We start from the raw sequence: 25,672 nt of genomic DNA, 5'->3' as shown, positions 1-25,672 counted from the left end.
TTCAATTTAGGCTACATTTAAAAATTGCTAAGTATTGCTTAAAACTTGTTACATGTCAGACCAAATGTCTGAAATCTCTTTGATAGGCTATAAGAGAATAGGTTTAAAAACTATGATCCAGGAGAGCTTGAATACCATGGCTTTCCCTTTTTAAAAATAAACTACCAGGCTTCATGTGGCAACAGCCGCAAATATCTGAAGCTCTGATTGCAGGGATACAGATCCAAAAATCTGAATTTACCTGAAACAAAACCTCTGTCCCCCAGGAGGAGAGGCTGCTTTGTAGCCTGCAAGTGGGGGAGGAATCTGGGCCAAGGGTGCAGCTGGAAGAGGAACAATGGGAGGTTAAAAGAGGGAGAAATGAAAGCCTCTGGTTTCATGTGAAAGGCTGGAAGTAGGGAGGAAACAATGGCCAATAATGAGGGAGAAGTCTCACAACCAGCAGCTTGAAGAGACAGAAAAGCAAATGCAATGAGAGAGAGCTGCAAGAGCTGAAGGAGAATTTTAAAACACGATTGAAATCTATCAGCAACATGGAAGAAAGCAGCTATCTGAATAAAATATGTATTCCTCACTCTCATTCTAACAGGTATACTGCTATAAGGAAAAAGGATTGTATCCAAATAAACCCCTGTATTTTATGTAGTTCTGTTTCTGCAGAGTATTCTCCCTCAGCCAGCACTGGAGAAGCCAGCTCTGAGAGGGTTCCCCCAAGTTTTACACTCCCAGAGTACCCACAGCCCCTCAGTTCTATTATGAATTCTTGGGCTAAAAGCAACATCAATCAAACCTTTCTCTGAATAATACAAATAACTACAGAAAATTTGTATCTATCTTCTATACTTCTGTGCACCCAAACAACAAATCCTCCTCTCTGCTGGTTGTGAAGACAAGGAAAAAGATCTTTTAAGTAGTAGACAGCTATTGTGAACCCTTACAAAAAAAGGCAACGAATGATTTGCAGTCAATAAAACATGAAGATATTTGTTTTAATTGATTTCTTTAATAATGGTCTGGGCTAATTGCAAGGTCTGTTTTCATCAGCAAGTAGAACTCATTTAGAATTGTTCATCTTTACCCAGCAGCAGGTTATTAGTAACCAGCTACTCAGAAGTGTTACTGAAGCAAGAGATTAACAAGGTGTACAGTATCTGGACAGAAAGATCTATTTAGCTCAGACATTTAGCTTGATCTGAAAGCATTCAAGTGTGAACCCCCAAAGCTGCATTCTTTTACCTCCAAGAAAATACAAATAGAAAATACAAATCAAATATAATTATATCCCACTACAAATCCTTATGAAGGGGGAAGGATGGTGCATTTTTCCCCACTAATAACACACTGGGAAATCAAGTCCTGATGCAGCACCACTCAGAAGCACTGAATTACACAACAAATTAATTTCATTCTTTGCATTATGTGTACACAGAGATGGGAAAAATATAATTTAACAACAGGGGTTGTGAATACTCCACTCATGTGGTTTATGCTCAAAAAAAATTATTAATAAACAAAGCAGTGTCATTCAGAGAGAGGAGAATTTCATGGCTGGTGGCTCCTGCAAACAAAGATGCTTGATTCCTCTCTAAATGTCTGAAGCTGATGGGCCTTGGATGAACTGTGCAGATTTGTGGGTAGCAATCTGATGTTGCAGAGGAGAACAAAGACAAATGAAACTACACAAGATGCTTAGAAAAACAAATGTAGCAATATTGGACTGCATGCCATTTCTGTGGTCTGGTGTTGTACAGAAAACAATCTATTTTTGCCTTTGTGTAACTTTCCTCCTACCAAAAGCTCTCAACAAATTCCTTAAATCATTATGTTGTTCCAGGCTTTATTCAGTGATTTGATTTCACTGCTTTAATCTAAGTGTGAACCTCTTTAGTAAATAGTGGGACAAAGCATCTGTGCTTCCAAAAGTGTTGGAGGATCATGTCAGTTTTATTTAGAATAACACCATTTTCATAACTGAAAAGTGTATATGGCTCTCAATGGGGGGAAAGATTGGTCTCTCATATGAGTTACAAGATATGCAACCAGCCAAAGTGGTCAAATGTGGGCCAGTCACTTGTACTATGCACGTACAATTTATATAGACAACTACAAGTCCTAGGAGTGTGCTGGGTAAATCTTTGTACTAGTTTAGGTGTCAGCCAGTTGGATCCAAGTCTCCAGGCTTCTTATCTCTTGACTATTCAGAGAATCATGGAATGGTTCATGTTTGAAGGGACCTCAAAGATCACTTACTTCCAACCTCCCTGCATAGGCAGGGACACCTCCCACTATTCCCCCAGCACATCAGACATGAAATGTGCCCTGACAACACTTGAAGGAACCTGTGCAGAAATCTGATAGCACAGTGTGTGAGGAAAGTACAGCTACTATGAATGTAGAGAGCTCAGGTGCCTCTCCAACATGTAGTTATTCCTGATTTACTGCAGGGCAAACAACAGAAGGAACCAAGCCCTGATGTTCAAACTCACAGGACTATGAGTTAGCCCAAGGCAGGAATTAGAAGACAAGAGCAGAGAAACAAATACAAAATACTATCTCTTCAGCTCCAGCTCCTCCCTCTTTTTCCCCTCTTCAATCTTGGTGTCCTTCACTGACATTTTTCAGCCTCATTTTCCCTTCTTATGGCTAGAGTTGCCTTTCACTGTTTCCATCACAAGTTCTCTAAAGATAAGCTGCCTGCCATGCAAAGCCAACTGGAAATAAACACACCTAAGAGTGCATCAAGAGGGAGAATTTCTGGAAGACATCCCATCATGACAAAGTTATGTAAAATTAGCAACAAAAAACAGAGTATGAGGATGCTTATCTAGAAAAGGAAGAGCTATAGGAAGTGGTGTCACATAAATATGTAAAAACAGTGGGGAAAATTACCCAAATTTCATACACAGAAGTTTAATTGTGCAAAGCCATAAACATAAAGTGCCAAAAGAACTCAATTATTGACCCTAAAACCAAGGAATCTGCAATTACTGAGAGGAGAATTTAGGGAGAGAATACTGCTGGGTGTAGAAGAAGCCTCTAAGACTTTACATGTCCCACAGACTTGCATGACAACCTGGAAAGTAGAAAGCATTTAGGTAATTGTAGGTTCTGACATGCGGAGTTAGTGAGACCACCACTACTGCACTTTATGTTACCCTCAGCACTTTTTCCCCTCCTCTGATACGCTATTAGCAATCTTTTAGAAGTCCTCATTTGCTCTTACTCTCATCATCTCATTGCTCTTACTCTCATTCTCTTAGTTCCAAAGTGGACCTTGCACTATGAGCATCATATGAGTTGTACTCACCATTTCTGAGATGGAATACATTTGAGTTACCAGACAGTCACTGCAACTTTCCAATTGTCTTTGATGCTACATACAGTAGATATGGAAATTCAACCCATTCAACCCTCAAAATATCTTCTCTTCTACACTGAGAAGAAGAGCAAGCTCTATCTAAAGTCATATTATGAAGCAGGATCTTTAAAAGATAAAACCCAATAATTTAAGGTGATAATTGTCTCACTATCCTTAGTTCCATGTAGACATTTGGTGGTAAAAAGAAATGAAAACATTGCTGGCTTATTCATTAGAATAACAGCATTTTAATTTATATTAGTAGCCTACATTTCTTCATGTCAAAAATAACTCTTAATGAATCATGCTGGTATAAATAAGAAAGGATAAAAAAAGAATGCATCCGCTGTACCAGGGGGTTATCTTTGTACAAATATGTAGGTGTTTGCAGCATTTGTAATGTTCTCAGTGGTTAATCCCATTGAGAAAGGAAGGTTTTTGAGGTAGATTAATAATTAATCTTAGCAGTACTACACCTATTTCTGGTTAAAGACAGTATCACCTGCATATTAGCTGCTGAAGTGTTGAGGGAAGACCTTTTTCCCCCCCTTCAGTAGAGCCTTGGTGTCACCTGCAGATTAAGCTTTAAGGTGGTGCCCTGACATCTGACTTCAGACTTGCTGTAACAAGAGCATAAAAAAAGGACTTTCTTGTTTACATAGGTAAGTCAGGGCAGGTAAATAACATCAATTGAAAGAATAAAGAAGGTGCAAGATTAAAAGCCCAGTATCAAAAAGTAATCTTATGTACAGACTAATTCAGAAATATTACCATTTCTTCTTACATTTCTGTCAGCAGTGGTAAATAGAGCTACATGACAGTCATTAATTCAGCAGAAAGAGCATGGCTGACATCCAAGACATTACTATGAAAATAGAAGTGTTCTGGATATTCTTTGGCAGTCACACCCCCGGAGATCATGAGTATTACAATAAAATTTGACTTCCATGTTCAAGTTTCAAAATAACTCTGTTTTCTTCCGGACAAGAAGTGATGCAAATAAAGCTAGCAGAAAATGGCAATGCACATGCCTGAAAAAGAAAGGGATCAGAGAACAGAGAGCAGTTGTAGACAGAAGCAAATTGCATACTTTCTCCACTAAGTTGTGGCATTTTAAGTTGCATATTGATGTTTCAGAATAATTGCAGACTATGTATTTAGGAGAGAAATCATTCTCAAGTTGGTATTACCAGGACTAGGTGATCTCTAGAGGTCTGCTTCAACTCTGATAATTCTGTGATTACCCATACATGTGTGTAATTACTGTAGATTTCCACCAGCAGCTTTGTTACAGGAAGGGTTGTTTAGCACAAACCACCCAGGATCCAGCCTGCTGACATCTACAGAAACACTTAGAATTAAGTTAATAATGACTGCACTCAGACATGCAAGGGCACAACTTCAGGTATGAGAAGTTTAAGTAACCAACAGCCCACCTTTACAAGTAAAAAGACTGCAAGAAGAATACACTATGCATTGAAAGAAAAAGGTATGTTAAGACAGAGCAGCTAAAACAAGATAATATATGGGTTTTTAGATATTAGGGAACTCCAGTTGAGAAGCAAAGTCAGATCACTTGCACCATTTTTTCATTCACTCCCTTTTGTAATAGAGACCTAAAATGAAGGAGAGATCCACCCCTCAGCTCCATCAGTGGACACCAGCTTCACAAGAAACTTCTGGTGCAGCAATCCTGCAAGCAACCCCCAGCAGCTCTGGCTTTGAAGAACCACTGCTCCTCCACACCAGAGAGGAGACCCCAGTCCCCAAGATGCTTCTGCTGCAATGGGGGATGGAAACACATTCAAACATTTTTTGCACCCCCCATGCCATGTTCTCAGTGGAGGTCAGGAAAGCATAAGAGTGCTCCCTCAGCTGGCTGGTGACTGGTGGGAGGGTGGTGGAACAGAACAAGAATAAACAGGAATTTATGAGGTTGGGGAGAATACTGCAAGAACAAATGTAAGAACTTGTAATGTGAAAGAGTTTGTAAATCAAGTACAGGGTTTCCTTATCATCACCTTACTCATCTCAGTGTGGATTTTATTTTAAAATCTCACTAATTAAGGCTCACCAATCGATTTTAACCTTCATCTGTGTTCCTAAAAGGACTGACCTGTCAGGGTTATTGTTGCTCTGTACCATTATGGCTGTGAAAAAAGCTTTTTCTGTAAATTCAATTGATTTTTCTTATCTATTCCGTCACTCTCCTTTACAAGAAAAAGGGGGGGGGGGGGGAAGCAGCTATATTCTAACAAAAGTTCTGTGGCTAAAGATCATTTTCTTGGCTTTCACAACATTAATATATTACATCTACCAATATTCTGCATTTTCAATACCTAGGTGTTGCTTTGAGTCAGTGACAGAAACCCCCCCAAGACACAGCAATTAATACCAGGTAAGAAACACATCTTCAGTAGCAGGGAGCACTGTGAAGAAAAGACATGCAAACACATGAAGAAAAAAAAGAGAGGGAAAAAAAAAAAGAAGGTCTAGAGACTGGATTTGTAGTGATGAACAGACCCCAAACACACAACAGCAAACAGAGGTCGTGTAAGATGTAAGTTCAGGAAACTGCCTGGTACAAAACAACATCACAGCTCCAGAAATGCCTGCAAGGAATAAACAGGAGTAGGGAGGCTGGGAAAGTTTCCTGAAGTCAGTGAACAAGAATCTAAGGATTACTACGAGACAAAATTTAGGGGAAGATTTTAAGCCATATGGAAAAACATGGAAAAGGAGATAGGAAATAAAAACAAAGCACAAGTTTAATGTTAATGGTAATAACCACAGGTATTTCTGAATAAAGGGGAGTACAAGCACACACTAAGGACAGAAATCATGACCACTCTCATTGGCAAATGGTCTCCCTCATCAGTCTGTTGATTTAAGTAACTTCTCAAAGGAAAGCACATTCATAGGAAGTTTTTAAATAGCACAAGGCTGGCTTGATGCTACATGCAGGGCATCTGGGAGGATACAAGAATGCTAATCATACTGCAAGATCATTTTCTTAGCTATTCATGACAAAAGTAGGGTAACCTAAAGCAGCAATTTTGGCACACACTCATGCAAGCCACACACAGCTAGTGGGGATTTCAGGCATGACTCCAGCAGAAATTTCTTTGGAGAACCAAGACTTCTCAAGTCCCCGAGCTTGTTTAAGGAATAAAGTTATGAAAGGAATGAAAACAAACTTTTCATTGAAGAACTGAACAATTTTGCTCAAGCACTACAAAGGAACTTAGTCATTACTACCTACAGACTTTAAAAATCAGTGTTCATTAAGAGGGTAGGAAGGACATGAAAATAATTTTGTAAAGAGTCTAAGTGCCAAGTAATTCATGTAAGTAACACAGGTACTTGAACACAGCAAGCACAGAACAAAATCCAAAAGGCACTGTTGGCTTTGGGCATTTCTACAGCATATTCCCAGGCCAAAGAGCAAAAATGAACATGGTTCAAATGTGATTTTTGAAGAGTGAGGAGGGGCTGGCAGGGCAAGTGTGATGCTAGAGCTAACAAGTCATCCTTTTCTCCAAATATTCCATGCAGAGCCACCTGAGAAGTCTCTACATCATTTATGGATAAGCTCCAAACAGTGAAAGGTTACCACAAATCCTGCTGAGGGATGATGGATTTTCCACTAAGCATCTTCCCTAGGTCCACTGAATTGAATTCTGAAAGCTACTTCCATGGGGCACAAGCATAGCACCAGTTCAAAAAAACAACCTAAAATCCACCTTTCTACATCATTAGGCAACAAATGCCTGCACAGAGTTAGTGATTCATGCCTCTGCTCACACTGTGTTTAATTATGGTTAAAGTAATTAGTTTTACCAGTCTCCAGGTACACTTGGAGGAGCACAGTAGCCCCTCCATCAGGGGGAGAATCAGGGGCTGTTAAATTCTGATGTCTCCTAGGAAATCTCAGAGGAAAAAGAGAGACAGAAGCACAGCTTGTGCACCTGCAGGATGGGGTAAGGTAGTTAATCAGAAGGCTTGTGATGGATCCTCATGCATTTCACACAGCCAAACCACCCCCAGACAGCCCAACTGCATTTGAGTCAATAATTCTGTCTGGTTAGTTAAAGGATTATGCTGAGGCACTTTCAGAATTGGCATGGTACATGTCAAACACAGCTATTTAAATGTTTCCCTCATTTAAAAACACCATTTTAAAGCATTATTATTAAATTACCAGTATAACTTTCACCTTTCTCTTAGATTTTACATTTTAATTATATTGCTAAACACACACAAAAAAAACATTACTTATGCCAGGTACCTGAATAATCAGGTATTTTTTCAGATACCTGAGAAAATAATCATTCAGCACTGACAAAGACAGCACTCATTGTTCTTCAGAGGTATTTAAAAGCCAGCTTGGCTAAACAAATATGTTTCCTTTGCACAGTACTCTAGGAGGACTGGAAAGAAAAAACAATTAAAATGTACCCTATGGAAAAACACATGGGTTTTTTATTTTTCTTGGAAGAAAAAAATCTTGGAAAAAAAAAAGAAAAAGAAAGAAAAAAATCCTAGAAAAATCCACATTTTTGGCTGCTGTGATTTGAGTATTCTAATTCTGTCCAGAAACACATCTCAGTGAAAAGCCATCATTAGATCATTTTCTGTCCCATAGCAACCACTTTGTTTTCTCAGGGAAATAAAATATTTTTACATCCTTAGGCAATACCTCTCTCTGCGTGGTCTCCTAAATGAAGCTGTTTGCAATCTAAAGCTAACATCCCAATTTACTCTGAGCTTTCCAGTGATTTATAGCTATTTATGTGGAAAATAAAATGGTGGCCATGGGCTTTTCTAGCTGTATATATTTGTGCAAGTTCATTTACACAGCTAGAGAGCATTCTAGGTTTTATATAAAAGCCTGAATTTGTTAATAAAATACTGATTATTTAAAGAGATTCAAGTTATTAAATTCATTTGCATTATTAAACAATTATCCAAGAGAGCTATTGAGAAAAGAGAGAGGTAATGTTTTAATGATCTGAAAGTGCAATGATAATTTAGGTTTGAATTTACTAAGTGACAAAAAAGTAAATAAGACTCCAGGGACTATCAGCAGCTTGAGAGGATCTTCCTGTAACTTTCAGCTGACAATTCCATGGAGATCCAGTAACTTCAGAGGTGTTGGCAAGAGCCACCAGTTCTCAAATGAAGACTTCTCACTACCTCACCAAAGGTCTCTGTGGAGCTGGCTTTTTCTTAAAAGGGTTTTTTTAATTATTAAATGGCACTAAAGTGACTCTATCTATTTTAAATAATTCACTGATGCTATTTTACTGTGCAATTCACTGCTGAAGTTCCCTACAGGCATTACACAGAAGGAAATGTGAAGAGAGAAGTACACACAGTAGTAGTGTGCCAAAATAATAGCAGGGAAAAAGAAAAAAAGCCATAGAAGCAGAGCTGGTACTACTCTGTGACTTAGTGTAATCATCTGAGAGCTTGGGTGCTGATCTGCATGTTGTCTCCATTCAAGTATAAAAGGACTATCATGAGAGAAGAATTCCTTTTCTTCGTACATATTTATTTATCTAATTTAGCAATTGTATCTCTTCATGTCATCAAAATGTTCCCCATTTAAATTCTGACATGAAGGGCACTGGAATGTGAAAAACTCCCCAAGGAGAAGCTGGAAATGTTTGAAATATGGAAGGCAAACACCCAAACAAGATGCTGCTGGAAAAATAAGATTCAGTCAGTTGTTGTATTCCATCAGATCTTTAGCAAATCCCATTTCTTGAGCTAAATTTTGAAAAATCAAACTTTGAGGAGGCTACAAAGGCTGCAGCTTTGAATTTCCATAACTGCTCATTAGGGTTGCTGATTTCAGCAAAGATGAAATGCTTCCATCTCTATTTACCCTTGCTTTTTGACATCACACACAAAAAGCAGCCTGGTAAGAAGCCATTTGTTCTCATTGCCCAATTTCAATTTTTTGTCATTATGCTTTAATGTAAGGAAAAGACATGATCTTAACAGCATTTATTTCAAGGATGATGCAATGTGATGGGTGCACTGCACGATTTAATGGGATATCAAAAGATACGGCCCAGTGTAACCTCCCTTACACAGAGCAAGAAGCCTCTGCAAACACAGAAGGCAGCAAACAGCTTGGGAGCTGAAAGGAAAGTGAGTAGGACTTGGAAAAATCTGACCCCAGTGGTCCAAGCTGCTCAAGCCCTGAGTTACGAAAATATTCCATCATTAGCTTCTGAAAGGCTCATCTTTCATTTATTAAGAGTTTTTGGTCATCTGAGCACTGGAAAGAACTGCAAAAAATCAACTTCAGGCAAGTTTTCTGCTCCTTCGTTTGGGGGTTGATTTCAAGCTGCACTAATTAAACCAGAGCTCCCCAGTGGGGCTTCTCATTCCATTCGCTGGGAATTATTAGTGGAAGCAGGACTAGTAGTTTTGCTTAAAGGGTTTGTAACCCATCTGGACATTTTTGTTTTCAAGATAAATATTTATCTTTACTCCAATACATTCCAAAAAGACTTTGCATAAATTCCTCTTCAGTCTCATGTTCACAGGTTTAAGAATTAGAAAAGATTTCAGTGGCTTTATTATAGATCTTAGATGATGCTCCATACTGTGTGTTTGTGAACATTTTAGCAGGTAAAGATGGAGCAGAATTAGAACCCATGACATTCTAATTCCTTGTTAAGCATTTGTCATGGCAGATTCTGACAAGAACAGAAAACACCTTAAAAACTACTCAGTCCTTAGGATAATTTCCAACTTCTAATAAAAACAGAACACAGTACACCTATACATTTCTTTACAAAGGCTGTAACCATGGTAGACAATGCAGCACAATTTGATTCTGACAACCTGTAATCCCAGTTACACCACAGCTTGAAGGAAAAAAAAATTAAAAACTTCCAAAGCCACTACATTAAAACTTCAAACCAAGAGAAACAAAACCTACTGAAAACTTCCTGTGTTTTAGCTAAGGCTGAGGAGGAAAGGCTTAAAACATTCCTGTTACACCACTTGGGCTGAACCAACATACACTTGAAAAGTTACTTGGCTGGAGAAGAGAGCAGAGTAAGGGGAACTATGAGCAAGTGATGGTTGGAGACAGGAGATTCACCATCTCATCTCTTCCAGCTCTGGACAGAGTAGAGCAGCCACTGCATGGTATTTCAGAGTTCACCAAACTGAAACATCATCTTAAAAATGTTGACTTCACTGATCAGAAAAGGTTATTGGAAATTTCTAAACAGCTCTAAGTGGGTAAACACTGTGTAGGCAAACCTAAAAGCTGGTAGCCCCATCATTATTGCACCTACCAGGCCCTGCCTGTCTTTGTAAATGCCAATCTAACAGAATCTATGTCCTGACAATTTCTTACAGTGCTGTGTAACTACACACTAAGTCTTTTTATCCTCTGAGACACAACAGTGATAACTGGTAGTAATGAAATTTATTCTAACTGAAAGTCTCTCACCAGGAGTTTAAGTGACTTATTTTCAAATTCTCTCCACAATAGAAAGACAAATTCTGCTACAATACAAAGGCAATCCCATGTGATTTATTCCTTCAAAATGTGCAGTGCAATGGTGCTGTTTCTGTTTTAAGAAAACAAGCTATCTGAATTACATCTTCCACTCATGGTGGAAAAAGCATTGGTTAATTCCTCCCTACTGGTTTTTAAAAGAAGTTTATTTGGCTTTCAGGGAGCTCTGAATGTGGCTTTTGTTGCTCCAATATGTATTTAAGTTCTGAAAAGTCTTCCTGTGATCTGGCATCAAACTATCAGGCACATAATTTCTGAAAGTCAGATCCACAACAAGATAAAGTGCAGTTAAAGTGACAGAAGAAACAGGCAGATATATCTAAAATAACAAACCAGCACATTTAAAAATTCCTTAATTCTTCTTATAACACTAACACTGAAAAACCTAAGACTTTTTTCCTTTATCAAGAGTATTTGAAGCATTTTATTTCAAGTTTTGAGAACTTCATTACTCTAAAACAGCTTCAATCACTCACTGCACCATAAAACAAAATGGATTTGCATATACCCAGATGTAGGTACACACAGGCACAGAGCTGTGGGCTTGCTGTAGGCACATTACAAGAGCTCTTTATGGAAGCTTCTCTTGTCTAAACTGTTCTTGGTAAATATTTTACAAGAATAAACATGGTAAATTTAAGCTTATATATTCTACAATCAGTCTCTGACTTTGCAGAGACAATGCATTTCTACTTTGGTCCCCAAACAGAAAAATTACCATGGTTTTACCCTTACCTGACAGCAACAGATTCCGGGGACTTCTACTTGGATATGGGGTGCAGGATCCTTTAAGAAGGGCAAGGAATGAAGGCAACATCAAAAAGAAGTTAGGTGTCAGAATTTGATTTTAAGGGGAGTATTTGAAAGCAGAAGTAAATGAAAGCAAAGTTCTTTTGATGGCATGATTTGAAAATGGAAAAGTGTGCAAAATAAACATTCAGAGGAGCTGGAGAAGCAAACTTGAGTTTCTCTTGGTTTCTCCTACTCTGCTGTCCCTGCCACTTTGCACATGAAATGAGGAAATGAAAATGGGGAAATGGAAGATAAGGATGAATGTTAAGCTTGATTGAGGATGGCAGAGAAAGGTGACCCAAGGCTTGGAAGACTGGAATATCCTAGCAATACACCTGGAATAATGAGAAAGACTTTTAACTGCAGTGTTTGGAATTACACCCCTGGAAGTCAGGGACCACTTTCTGCAGTGGTGGCCAGGACACCCCCAGCATCCCCCTCCATGCCCTGCTAGCACTTGAATCACAAAATCTCCATCACAAAAAGATCACTTAACTTTATCAATAATGGTTTTAGTGCATGCTTTGGAATTATTTCAGGCATAAACTGCATCTTCTCAAAATACTTTTTCACTTTTCCCTTCTCTATTATTCTTTGGTTATATGTTGAGAATTCATATTGTATAACCTGAGACCAATAAAAATCCAGCCTTTCTAAGAATGAGCATTTCTATCAAGTATTTTCTCTGCAATTATCTGGGTGTTTACCTCAAACACCACTAGAAACCCCTAAAATATTCATGGGATTGTTTTTGAATAACAGAATTCCATTATCATAGCTATAAAGCTGTATCTGCTTTTTAAAGAGTTGCACAACTCCATGCCTTGTTTACTATACAACCTCTACAATATCACACTTTCAATCTTTTCTCTTATTAAATGTCAGACTAAGTTTAGTGTAAAAGCATTATTCTAAAATACACTTATCTAGAGTCCATGTCTAGTTGTCTCTAAATTTATTGAATACTCTTACATTTGAGGGGGCTGGAAGAGTTGTTTTTTATGACTCTTCTGTTCAGCAGCACGAGTCTGTATCTTAGGAAGCTCTTCCTAACCACACTCCCAAAGGACTCCTGTATCAAACATCATTTTTCCAAATTATTTGATATTTCAAACACATCCCTGGAAGTTATCACATTTGACATCTGACCACTCCAATTAAATCTTTTGTTCTGAGTAGCCCAGGACATCAGTTTTAGGGTTTTCATGATTCAGAGATCGTATTTTGATCTTGAGCAGATAATTTTAAGTTTAACCACAGGCAAAGAAAAAAAAAGACTGTGCTTTAATTTTCCAGCATTGTGGAATATACAGGGACATTTCATAATAAACTGGACAAAGATAAAAGACTGGCTTTCCCCAGGGACTGGAACGAGTGTACATTCAGATAATTAAATGCCCCTTGGTAAATGAATAAGAGAAAAAATTGAAGAGGTTTTCCCTCTAGGTGGATCAGGGGTGGACCCAAGTGCTGCTTAAATTCCTGCAGTATTCCATGTGTTTAGATCCACCTGTATGAAACACTGCACATATTATACACAAGAACTGCACCTATCTGTGCAGGAAAGAATAATCCAGTTATTCCCTTGGATATACCAAAAAGTAAGCAGGAGGTGCAAAAGGAATCAGTGTTCTGAGTTTGTCAAAGAAATTAACCTCAGTGGCAGAAAAAGAAACAAAAAAAAAAAAACCCAAAAAAACCCAAATATTCCTGAGAGTTTTCAGGAAGCTTAAGCAGCAGTTACAACAAGGTAACATTGAGAACTTGAAGGGGAGTCCCAAAGAAAATAAGCTCATAATGGGAAATTGGCAACTGACTTTTTCATTGTAATAACAGGTAGTCAAACAGAAAAGAAGAGAAGCAAACGTTGCCAATATTTTGGCATTTGTAGGAGTTACCCAAAAAAAGCATCTCTAGGTTCTCTACAGCTTTAACCTGAGAAAAAAAATGCACATTAATGCTGCAAAGGAGATGACACTTTTCATCTGCAGCCCACTCAGCCAAGGAACATCCACTTCTATACCCTCATGCATTATTCACCCGGAAAATGGAAATAATCTACCAGTGGTTAAGCAGCTCAGAAGCAAATGCAAATCAAGGGAAAGCAGTTAAGAATGAGGATCATTCATAACTTTCTCCCAACTCCCACTCCACACTGCAAAAGCCTGGAGACTCCTGCAGGAGCTCCACAAATCCTGACAAGCCCAATCCCAGCAGCTGCAGGTGGTTGGTGTAACTCTGCCTGCAGATTTGCCTCTGTTTCTGGTGATGGCAAAAGCCCCAACCCTTGGCACTGCTCTGAACTTGCTTTATTTGTGTTCAAGTAGATTCTCACTCCTTTCCATTGGCACATGCTTGAGGAAAGCTGATTTTTTTGAAGTATTATTATTATTATTATTACTGTGAAAAGCCTGCCTGTAATGTGGCACTGACTGAAATTATATTCATTCTTTAGCTAACTATGAAACTTGGGACATACAACAGTCCAGCATAAAACCAAATATAAAGTTATGTAAAAAAAAATTCCAATAAGTGAAGATATAATTTCCAAGAGTAAGAGTCTATTGGAATTGCTTTACACCATGATTTATAGGAGTTACTCTATTTAGGAGTATCTGACAGCAAACCTTAAGATTAAATTCAATTTTAAATCACAGTGAGAAACTAAAAGGCCAGTTAGCCATTAAGAAGCTAAACATCACTATTTATAAGCTAATATGAACAGCAGAGGCACATACAATTTTTGCAAGTTTATATAAAATACAATGGGCAAGTCTGCCATGAAATCTACATAAGCCCTAAATTATAAAGCATTTGCATCTCTCTGAATTTATTACCATCCATGGACACTCAGGTGGGTGTAAACTCCATACATTCATGTTCTTTATCAGAATTTAATAGCTTTAACCTTGCTGGTTTTAAGGACAACCATTATTCTCCATGAATTTAGGCAGTGCAGGTTTTCCTCAAAGATTGTACACAGGCAAAAAAGTTTTCAGTTCAGTGGAAACTGATGTTCACTTTTCAGACAAGACATCTTCAAGGAGAAAAAAAGCAAGCTACATTTAATCAACTAATTATTTATTTCAAAAATTGGTTGACCCCAAAAATGCTGTTGTCAATCTTAGACCTGTCCTTAGGAAATTACAGAATGACAAATTACAACAGAAAGCATTCTTGGCCTTACCATAAAATTAGCAAGTGTAAAATGATGAATAAAAAAGTCAAACCTGCCTCACTACAGGTAGTAAAAAAATTCCATTAAGGTCACATATTTTTGCAGTCATATTTATTTGACTGCCAGAAGGGAAAAAAAAGTCCTAAATGTCAAATATTCCAGTAAGAGAAGAACAAGATGCTGTTGACAGAGAAGAAAACAAGACTAATAACCACCTCCATCTAAAATTCCAGATGAAATACTCTCACAGCAATAATTTCTGGAGTGTCTTTGGAAAATCAGAATTTTTACATGGTTCAAAACACTATTGATACAAAATGTAGTAGCTCATTTTCCTCTAGTTCACTTTTATTTCCAGTTAAACTGGGTCTTTTAGATCTGCTGGAGTGACATCTCTGACAACTACACTGCTTTGTAGTGATGGTGTAGTGACAACACACCACTCAGACAAGGAAAACAGAACCCCAAGTCAGTGAGAAGAGCATTAGGCTCTCACTTCATGGAAATTACCAAGATATTTTTCACATTCACATAATCCAGACATTAACTCAGCTTTCATGGTGCCTTCCTGAAGGTTTCCACAAAGAAATCTGTGCTTTTCTCCAAGAAAACCAAGCACAAAAACGTCCTCAAAGAATGTTAACCCCTGATTCTCAGGATCAAAGATACTTCAAACATGATGCTTTTACTATAAAGCTGTATTAAAATTTTCCATTAATGCTATTTAACACAGAAATACAAGAGCTATTTGAAAAGGACACCCTATAGCTTTTATGAGATTAATATAAATGTAATGGCTCTAATCATGAACCAGAAATGGTGAGAGAATAGAGGTGAAATGTTGTGAGTAAAAACATTTCTTCTGATTCTACTTCTAAAGAGCTGTAAAGGAAATTAAGTCACCAACTGCTAGGTATTTGATAATAATTTCCAGTGTGTCTGACCTGTATATTACCCTGAGAGCCCATGGAAACAATTTTTGGACTTTTCACCTCTTTAAATAGCTCTGCTCACTGTAACAAGTGTAAAATGCTGATCTTGGGTGACAAGGGCTCAAAGAAACACTGAATTTTACCACTGATGTTCCCTGATGGTCAAATGACTCAGTCCTGCACCAGTGCCACCCAGTATCATCACGCCCTGCTTACCCAGTCCCTTCCAGGCACTTCTCACCTAGGAGAGATGACTCTGGCATGCCTCAAGTCCAAGTTTAGTTTACCAAGAAAAAAAAAAAAGTAAAAAATCTTGCCAAAATTCTGAGATTTAACATGGTAAGATACTTGGCTGTCTTTTCCATATTGCCCTGAAGCATTTCGACCAGAAGAGACAATTTAATCCTCCACAACATATATTTCAATGACTCATTGTTTTTCTATTTCTTTCTAGTTTTCACAAAGCTTAATGGACTTGAGCATGATTAGTAAAAGACTGGAAACTAAAAAAAAACCAAACCAACCAAACAAAAAAACCACTCTATTTTTCTGGAAAAAAAAAAAAAAAATATATATATATATATATATGACAAGAGTAATTTAGCTGTAACCAGTAAAGGACATTCTAAAATTAGAGCCTGTTGTGTTAGGGATGGTAACAAAATGTCTAAGGCATATGGCACTGTAATGAATAAAAGATACAAAGCTTATGCCATTTAACTTATTGTTTCAGAAAATATCATAACTGCTATTGCACCTGAACCCAGCAGTAATCAAATCACTTTATATTTTAATTTGCAGTGGATCAGAACAAACATTTGGTTAGCAGAAGTACATTACAGTTTCATCTTCATATGACAAGATAACTAAATAGAAAATCTTTGGTTTTAAATAGCTCTTTACTCCCAACTTACTCCCTTTTTTCTTTTGGACAGATAACAAAAATCAGAAGAGAAGCAGATTTTTTTAATCTGCATAAATATTTTTCAGACTGCAGAGGACACAGTCCAGCAGCTGCCAGAAACAGACTTACAAGATTTTGTCTTTTTTCCTCTCCAAGAAGAAACCCAAACACACCCTAAGATAAGGCCCTAGCCAAAATCCATAACAATTTATGTGGATTTTACCCAGATTTACACTTTTTTGATGCTTAACACAATTTGTCACTTGCATAACAGAGTTTAGACACCAGAAAACCTTGCCCCATCCATTGAACTATTTCCCCACTCATCTGCAACTGATTTTTAGATGCTGTGGAAGACAGAAACAATAAGTAGAAAAACAAAGAGAAAAGTCAGGGGGACACAGGAACCCCTGGGTACCTACAGCAGATGTGGGGGTCATTTCCAGCCCTGAGGATGCTGTATCACAGTGTGCAAAGCAAAGTGCTGTTGCCATAGAGACCAGAGCATCACCCTGCACAGGGACCCTGTTGGCTGAACCACTGGCACCACCCCAGACTCAAGTGACAGGCATTCCATTCAACTTCCACTTCTTTCCTGCAAAGAAGAGGCTGATCCTTTAAAAAGGGGGGAAACCCTGAACTCTCTTCCAAATTCTGTTAATTGTGGGGTTTTGGGGGGGTTCTTTAGGAATAAATAAATAAATAAAAATGAATATATCCCAAACTCTGTCTGGGAATATCATATAATTATTGCTACCATATCATTGAAACTTTCTTACTATGTAGTACTCACTCCAAATCTCTGGATTTGTCCAAAAGTTACACTTAAGTGCATAACTGCAGGGCTTTATGTACTTTTGAAGATAATAAGCTGTACTCCACAGAAGGATGAGAAGTACTGTTAACCTAGAGGGGTTTGACTCAACCAGATCATAAAATAAAATAAAATAAATAAAAGAGAAATCAAATTAAAATCCTGCAGCTCAAGCATGTGGAGAGAAATCTCCACTATTGCTTTAGCTTTTGACAATAAAGGTAAGGGAAGGGGAACTCCTCTCCATCCAACCACCAGAGGAAGATGTATGTTCTCCCACCACACACAACCAAGGTAGCAATGAAAAAAAAAATCAGCAAAACCATTACTGCATTATTTACCACAGGTAGGAAGATACAGTTCTGTATTAAAAATCCAGAGTATTTGCTATATTAGGAATCTAGCTTAGTTTGCTCTCATTTTGTTGAAATAAACAATGTCAGAGTTCTTACATTTTCTGTCTCTCTTGGTTAACTGCACATGTATAAACATGCATCTGTTGCTTGTGAAGATGTCAGAATAAACACTGTTCTGTTAATGAGTCAAAAGAAAAAAAAATCCTCTGTCCTAAATACAGATTAGAATGGAAGAATGGTAGCAGGCCCTTGGGATTGCTTTTAGCTATTTTTAATTCCTAAACTCCAAATGTTGCAGAACTTGTAAGACATGGAAAGCCATGGATCCAATCTAAAAGCAATAACATATTTTATAAGCACTCATAATTTCTTGTTTGACCTAATGTCAGCTTTTCTTGGAGGAGGGTTAAACTAATAATCCATTGCTAGCAGCCCAGTGCTGCCATCAGCAGAGGTCAGAGCTGCTGGTAGATGCCACACAGCAGGATTTTGGACCCCATGGTACTCACTGTACTTGAAGCTCAAGGATCTCTTTTGTCACCTTGAAAATCTTCTGCTGTTCAGTGCAACATCTGAACGTGCACTGGCACAGTAAACCAAGAGAGTTTCATCCTTCTGCCAGTCAGGCTCTGAAAAGATGCAGAAAATTCTCCAGCGAAGGGATGAAATTCAGCCTGGCTCACGTTTAGGGCAAGGGGCAAAGAAAGTATTTTCCTCATGTCAGTAATCTGACAGTCCCAGATAAAACTGCTCATGGTAAGGACAAAATGCAGAAATAGCAGCAGCTTCCTAAGACATGGGCAAGGGTTGTTTCTTGTAAAGGAACAGGATTTGAATAACCAAGGAAAAGAAATGAGAGAGCACTGGGTCAGGCACACATCTCCAGTGGGTCCTATGTCTTCTTCCCTGGAGGAAAAGGCCATCAGGTTCCTCAGCATCTCCTCGCCTGCTGCAGGTCACTGCTTAATGCTAAATGCCCTGGAATATCTATGGGTGAGGGAGAAAATTGAGCCACTGCTACTTAGAGAATCCTATATACAAAATCTAAAAGTGTTTTTCATAAAATTATCTGGAAATAGTCCAATGACTGATGAAATATAGATAACAAAATGGACTACTCCACTTCTTGTGTTTCTGTACGTTGCTTCCTGCCTTTAGTTTTATTTCCATGCCCTCTCAGAAATGGAATCTCACTGAGAGATCCTCCCCTTTATTTTCCTGTAATAATCCCACAGCCCTTTTCTCTCTCTATTCGCCATCTCTTTCTTCCCCTCACAGCTTCTCCCAGTCATCGAATGAAGAAATGTGTAAAAATAGGCCACCAGAAACTGAACACACTTGATCTGCACAGCAAAAATAGAGCTCTTTAGCACCTGGCATTCTCAAGAGTGTTAATGAAGCTGGCAAGATAAACCATGCTTTGACCCAAAATAAAAAGTGTAGCCCTCAGAAGAAGGGTAAAGATAAATCTGAACTAACACCAAAATTTCCAGGTATTCAGGACCTCTTCTGATTTCTTGCAAGGTGTGACCCTCGATATTGACACAAATTGGCCCATGGATAAGGGGGGAGGGATTGGGTTTTCTTTTAAAGGCAAAGAGTGAGCTGAGCTACAGCATGGCCATGTGGGAGGGGAGCTATGGGGGCTCTCATCTCTGCAGGATCACCCATAGAGGTGGAAGAGAGGAAGAAATGCACATGAAAACACTAATTTTAATCTGCTAAAATCCCTGAGGTCAAGATATATCTGTACCTTGGTGCCTCCAATCCCAGAAATGCTAGAAGTACTTGTGGCTGGGTGTCAGTCTGCATTTAGAAGGCTTTTTTTCCAGCAGCAACAAATAATTTATTCAGGGTAAACCAAATTAATTTTATTAAGACATATTTAGAACTGAGGACACAGAGTTTATGTTAAATTTTGCTACTCTGGATGTTCCAGGGAGATGTAAGAGGCAGATTTCCAAGTAGGAAATTCTACAATACAAGAGATTATATAGAGAGAATGAAAATAATGTATTGGTTTGGTTTTGTTTGGTTTGGGTTTTTTTTGGAGGGGGGATGTTTATGTTAGGTTTAAGGTAATACTTTAGGAGAAGGAATAAAATCTGTGTATTTTATTTTCATTGTTTCCATACTTCTGAAAGCCAAACAGCTATGATGTTGGTTTTGAGATGGTATCTTTACTTGGGTGCTGAAGTCTCCCAGCCTACTGGAGTTAACAGGAATATATAATTAACAGAAAACCAGAGATACTCCTACACACATACAAATAATACAATCTTAACACTGTAAATCCTCCTGCCTCTTCAATTCAATAAAGCTTTTGTTCTTTTCATTCAGCATGGATTTCACCCAATTATAGTCACTCTGCTGCATAATATTTACTCTGCAACCTCATCTGAATCAAGATGGTATCATAATTGTCTTCTACAGAAAGCTCTGAACAATTATTTCAGCAACATTACATAAAAAAATGGAGCAGAAAATAGTCTTTTGACTTCATATAAAATTACCAAGACAAACATAGAAAGGATAGGAGGGGGAAAAATCAAAACAGAATAGAGATTCACTGAAAAAAGAATCTGCTTGGACACCAGTCAACTACATTGCCCTGGGCTGAGTAAACTGCACAGCCTGGACTGGTACTTCCAAGTGCCCAGATGGAAGATGTTCATCCATATATCAGGGAATGAGCAGAGGAAGAGGTGCAAAACAAGAAGCTCATTCCATAACCAATTCATTTTTTTAGTATTCATACTTACAATTAGATCCAAATAAAAAACTAGGTTTAGACAAATTAGTAAATAAAACTTTGTCTGACAGGTTAACATGGAAATTAAAGGTAGGAAATTTGTCACCCTTTAACAACATGTTCCATCCATAAGCTCTGTCTTATATTACTATGTTTAGAAACAACTTAGTTTCAATTATTCCTGAAAACACACCAAGCCAGGTAACTCCAAAGTAACTACTTTTTGAGACCCTTAAAAAGCAGTTACTGAAACAACATCCTTTAAGACTGTCACTTGCAACTGGAGAGAGCCATGGAAAGCAGTAAACAAGACCTCCCTAGAACTGCAAAGTGCAGAAAAATCATCTAAATATTTTTTGGTCACTGAAGTGAACATCCAGCAACAAAACAGAAGTGGCAAAGAAGTAAAACAAACAAAAAGTCTCTGAACAAGAGCTCATTAAAACAGAGAGAAGGAGAGAAAAGGTTCAAGTACTCTGAATGGTCTTTGCCTTCCTGGGAATTCTGCCCAATATCCCAAGGAGTTCTGATTTAAATACTCTGAAAATGTTGACTTTGAAGGTAAATTCCACAGCGTGGCAAAACCTTGACTGCAAAAATATAATAGAGCTTATGGTGAGCTCCAAGGGAAGGACTGACAGCCCAGACATAGCCCAGGAGATTGAGATATAAATGGAGTAACAGCAACAGCGTGAAATATTGTGAACAGTGTGAAATACAGTGTGAAATATTACACTCATTACAAAGCAGCATGCTTCAAAGCCTACCCCTGTTATCAAGCCTCATCTGTAATTTGACAACAAATGGTCTTCAATGAGGATACTCTTTTCTTTTTAAAGAGACTGCATATTACCAGATTAATTTTCACCAAAATTCTGACATTAATACCTTGTTAGGAAAATCAGATTATTTGTAAGATATTAAAACTATTTTTTTCAGTGATGCCTCAGTTCTTCATGTAAATTGGGAAAGGATTGGATATGGAATGAAAGACATAATGTTAACTTTATTTTCATAAATAACCTAGTTTAAAGGAAAACAAGCACGTTTAGATGTAAAAAATGATATAAATACAAATTTAGCATAATAGAAAGAGGAGTTCCAAGAAAGGGAGTCACTGAAGTGTAATAAATCCATTCAAAATGGAGAACTTTAACTGTTACTGCAAAAGCACAACTTTAAAGATTATCTGAACTGATCTAAAATAAAAATCTCATCCCTGCAATGATTTTTTTTAAAATAAGTTTTATATACATAAGCAGTTTCTTTATTCATACAAATATTTGGTTTATATGATGGGCAATGTAACCAAGTTGTTTCTGTATTTGGAAGGCTACCCTCATCCAAACCCAATCAGACCAAGGAAGATGTTCCTTTACCCAAATGGGACTAACACTGAACCTAATTATTGTCAATAATGATTCAGATGCACACTAGCACATAAAAATCTACATATTCAGAAGTTACAAATCCTTTTTTTTGCCATTACTCTTAACTCTGGTCCCCTGGTAGCCTAATTATTAAAAGGAAATTATTGGGTGCATAAGAAGGCTTGTGATGCAGGGCTTAGCATGAGGACCTACATTATACTGAGAGGTTTGGGGTTTTTTTTCTTCCCCTTCCTCTTTTATTTTTGTTTCTTTCAGTCTATCTCCATGTTTACTTTGGAAAGCACAGGAATTTTCTTCAGTAAGCATTCCTGGCTATTTTTATCAATCTCTATTTTGTGGGTTTTATTGGGGTTTTTTTATTATTATTTACTTCAAGCATTTATTTCATGTTCTTTCATCTCTTTTCCCTGTGTTCTCACCATTGCACATAGAGAAACAGAAAGCCACAGGATTCTGCACACATCTATTCTCCATTTGTCCTACCTCTCTATTTTTAACCTGGCTCCACTGTTTCACTGTTTGAAATCCCACATAGGGTTTGACACAATCTTAGAAAGCTCTTGAGAGTCATGCTGAAAAACGTTTTAAAGAAAATACATTACCTTTTCAGGAATACTAGAAACCTCTGTGAGACACTTCAAACATTTTTTCTTCTGTACAGTCCCTTGTTGGGCTGCTTCACATCTTACTGCCTCATCAGAACAGCTGAGGGCTCTCAAATATCCTAAAATTGCCATTCCAGCCCTCCTGTTATGTTACACAGAGACAGATATATATATATATATCCCATACTTCCAAAGGACAGGAAGTCTAGGGGTACAGATTTAGTGGACCCTAAGGAAAATTAGCAGAAAGGAGCTTTAGATAACACTGATCAAACAGCAATAGAAATAAAACCCACAAAGTCCAGGGTTCAGTTCAATTTTCAATGTGCAATTTGGAGCTCCATTCAAGTTTTGTGTCTCCTCCTCAGCGTTTTCCTCCCTCTTAGCTGAGATCAGCTCCTTGTTGCTAAGAAAGGAACAGCTTTAGAGGAGAATAATGTCAGACACAGAATGGTTTGGGTTGGAAAGACCTTAAAAATCATCTTGTTCCAATCCCTTGCCATGGGCAGGGACACCTCCTACCATCCAGGTTGCTCCAAGCCCCATCCAACCTGGCCTTCAACAATGCCTACATGAGAAATAATTATTAATTGAGCAGAGAAATGAAACTGTAAAAGAGAAGCTGGATAATGACAACCTGCTAAGCAATATTCACTTAAATGTGAGCAATTTAAAATCTCAGTGTCTTCACCATCCTGATTACACTCATATCATCCTTTTTCCTTGATAAAATGCCTGCTAGCACATGAAACAGGTTAATGTTCCTCACATTCCTATGACCAATATATAGGGCTAAAATACATATTTAAGTCCCTTTTGCTACTATGAAGTACCATGCAATAAAAATAGAACAAGTCGTTGCATGCTGCTGACAGTTTTGTAGATTTTTAAGTCTTTTGATTTACTGCCTTTCCTTGTTTCTCCTTTTATCTTTCTAAATATCATTTTCCCTAACTTGAGAGCTATTCTGCAGGCATTTGATTTATGAAAATCAAAATTACTCAGTGGTTCTCCAAACCAAAATAAATAAGAAAACAAACAGAATATTCATTGGGCTGGCTAGCATTTGATAGCAAGACTCACAGCTGAAAACCCAAGATTGCTGACCTCAATCACTCTGATCTAATTAAAGAAAATGGGTTAGAAAAGCAGTATTACCACAAACCAACTAATATCCTTGTGCTTTGAAAGACCTGTTCTTATTCTATAATAATATGCATGTTTCTTAAGATGTTTATAGTCACCATTTCTATAAAAATAAATACTTTTAATAATACCTGGAAAATGTTTGATTTAAAATCAATTGTCCAGTGTGGAATATGTATATTTTAAAGGATAAGCCTAATATTTTAGCAGATTTTCAATATTAAAAAAAAAAATCCATGTGAAAGCACAGACAAACCATCACATACACATATCTCTGCATAATTATAGAGGAATACAGGAACTCTGACTTGAAGCCTAGCAACAGTATCCAAGTATTAGTTAGTCTGCTAATCAACTACCAAAAACTCGCACATCAGCTCAATGTGTTTCATTTTTCTAATGCAAAAAGCAAACAAAAATAAAGCAAAAGAATCCTACTGCTTCTAGCTTCAGAGCTGCTGAAGGACAAGATGCACAATATAAAACAAACCTTGTTCACTTGAAGAAGAACAACCCATGTCATTTAATCCATCTGAAAATTCATCTCATCACAAAGAACCAAGGCAAAAGAGAGATTTAAAAATAGGTTATCCAAGGCTAAAGATTATCAGCTTGTAACATATTTAATATCTGCATATCTGTATCTAATGAAAGCTTCAATATTCTTACATATATGATTTGGGTTTGTACCTCCATCCTATAGAAGCCACAGTAAATTCTGGAGAGCAAACACTCCCTACATCTGCTGTGCTCATTTACTCACAGACAGCTGCAGGCTGGATGAAAACAATCAGGGATTAACTTTCCTATTCACCACATCTTTCAATCCATTACTTTCTCTTAGTTTGCAATAAATAAGTAAGTGCTAATGTTAATAAATTATAAATGTGCTATAGCTAGTTAAAAAAAAAATTTTAAAGGGACATTATTCTTTTTTTACAATGTGTAACTGCTGGGCTGGACATCAGGAGTGTGTGTTGTGCCTCCCTCAAAGCAGAAAGGAAGATGGAACAATAATCAGTGAACTGCAAGACACTTCTGGGTTTCAAAGACTTTTAAAATAAGTGATAATTAAAATAAACTGCTTTAATGTTGTTATTATCCCTCAAAATGCTACTTTGGGGGCATGGTGAATTGAAGCTATACTAAGGATTTCCTAGTTTTTAGGTACCTTATTGCAATAGCTTTTCTTGCTTTATGAAAAAAAAATGAATTTGTTTTAAATAGGACTATTTTTAAATGATATGGCAATTTCCCTTTACCTTTCAAACACCTGCCAAGAAAACAGGGATTCCCTGATGTTTAGACCCTCATAAAAGAAATAAATACATTGAAATCTGGATCTCGTTTTTAATCCTTTCCTGATATTCTTTTTCCTCTCCTCTGAGTCCTTAATTTTAATGCATGATTTATTCTTGCAAAATTGCATCAGCTCTGTCTGAAATAAGACTAATGTGAACCTGCTCTGTTCATGACAGCAAGGTGTCTTATTGTACTAAGCCCCAGGAATCATTTGCAAGGCTATTTTCCTCAAAAAATGGTTCTGAAATGTTTCCTGTAGGTTAAACAAATAGTTACCTGTGCTAAACACTTTTTATGCTGCAGTCTCAACACCCTTCCAGGCCGAGGAAAAAGAGTATAAAAATAAAGGAAAATTAAAACCAATCAACCTTTAGGACAAGCCCCTGAAAACTGAACAACCCCAAACTTCACATATGGCTTTTAATGGCATTCTAAACACTGGCAAAGGTGGAACAGACACTGAGTGATAGACCCAGCACTGAAGCACATGTATATTTATTTAGGTGGAGTTGTCATGGACCAGTGCATTGAGATGTGGTGCTTTGGCTGTCAGCAAGCTGCAGATTGATCCCTTTGCCCTGAGGCAGTGACAC

The 25,672-nt window shown here is 37.6% G+C and overlaps 1 protein-coding gene across 2 annotated transcripts in view; it reads right to left on the bottom strand.

The window, feature by feature from the left end:
* Positions 1 to 25,672, bottom strand: part of SHANK2 (SH3 and multiple ankyrin repeat domains 2) — a 243,806-nt gene that overhangs the window by 181,638 nt on the left and 36,496 nt on the right. The window contains exon 10 of one of the 2 annotated variants that reach the window (XM_030451306.1): positions 11,643 to 11,693. The exons of the other annotated variant lie outside the window; for it this stretch is intronic. Coding sequence (XP_030307166.1) covers positions 11,643 to 11,693 — 51 coding nt within the window. The remainder of the gene's footprint in view (positions 1 to 11,642; positions 11,694 to 25,672) is intronic. 2 annotated transcript variants of the gene reach the window in all.

This window comes from Calypte anna, chromosome 5 (genome assembly GCF_003957555.1).
Source record: "Calypte anna isolate BGI_N300 chromosome 5, bCalAnn1_v1.p, whole genome shotgun sequence".
Taxonomy (NCBI): Eukaryota; Metazoa; Chordata; class Aves; order Apodiformes; family Trochilidae; genus Calypte; species Calypte anna.
This window is presented reverse-complemented; position numbering and strand designations above follow the sequence as displayed.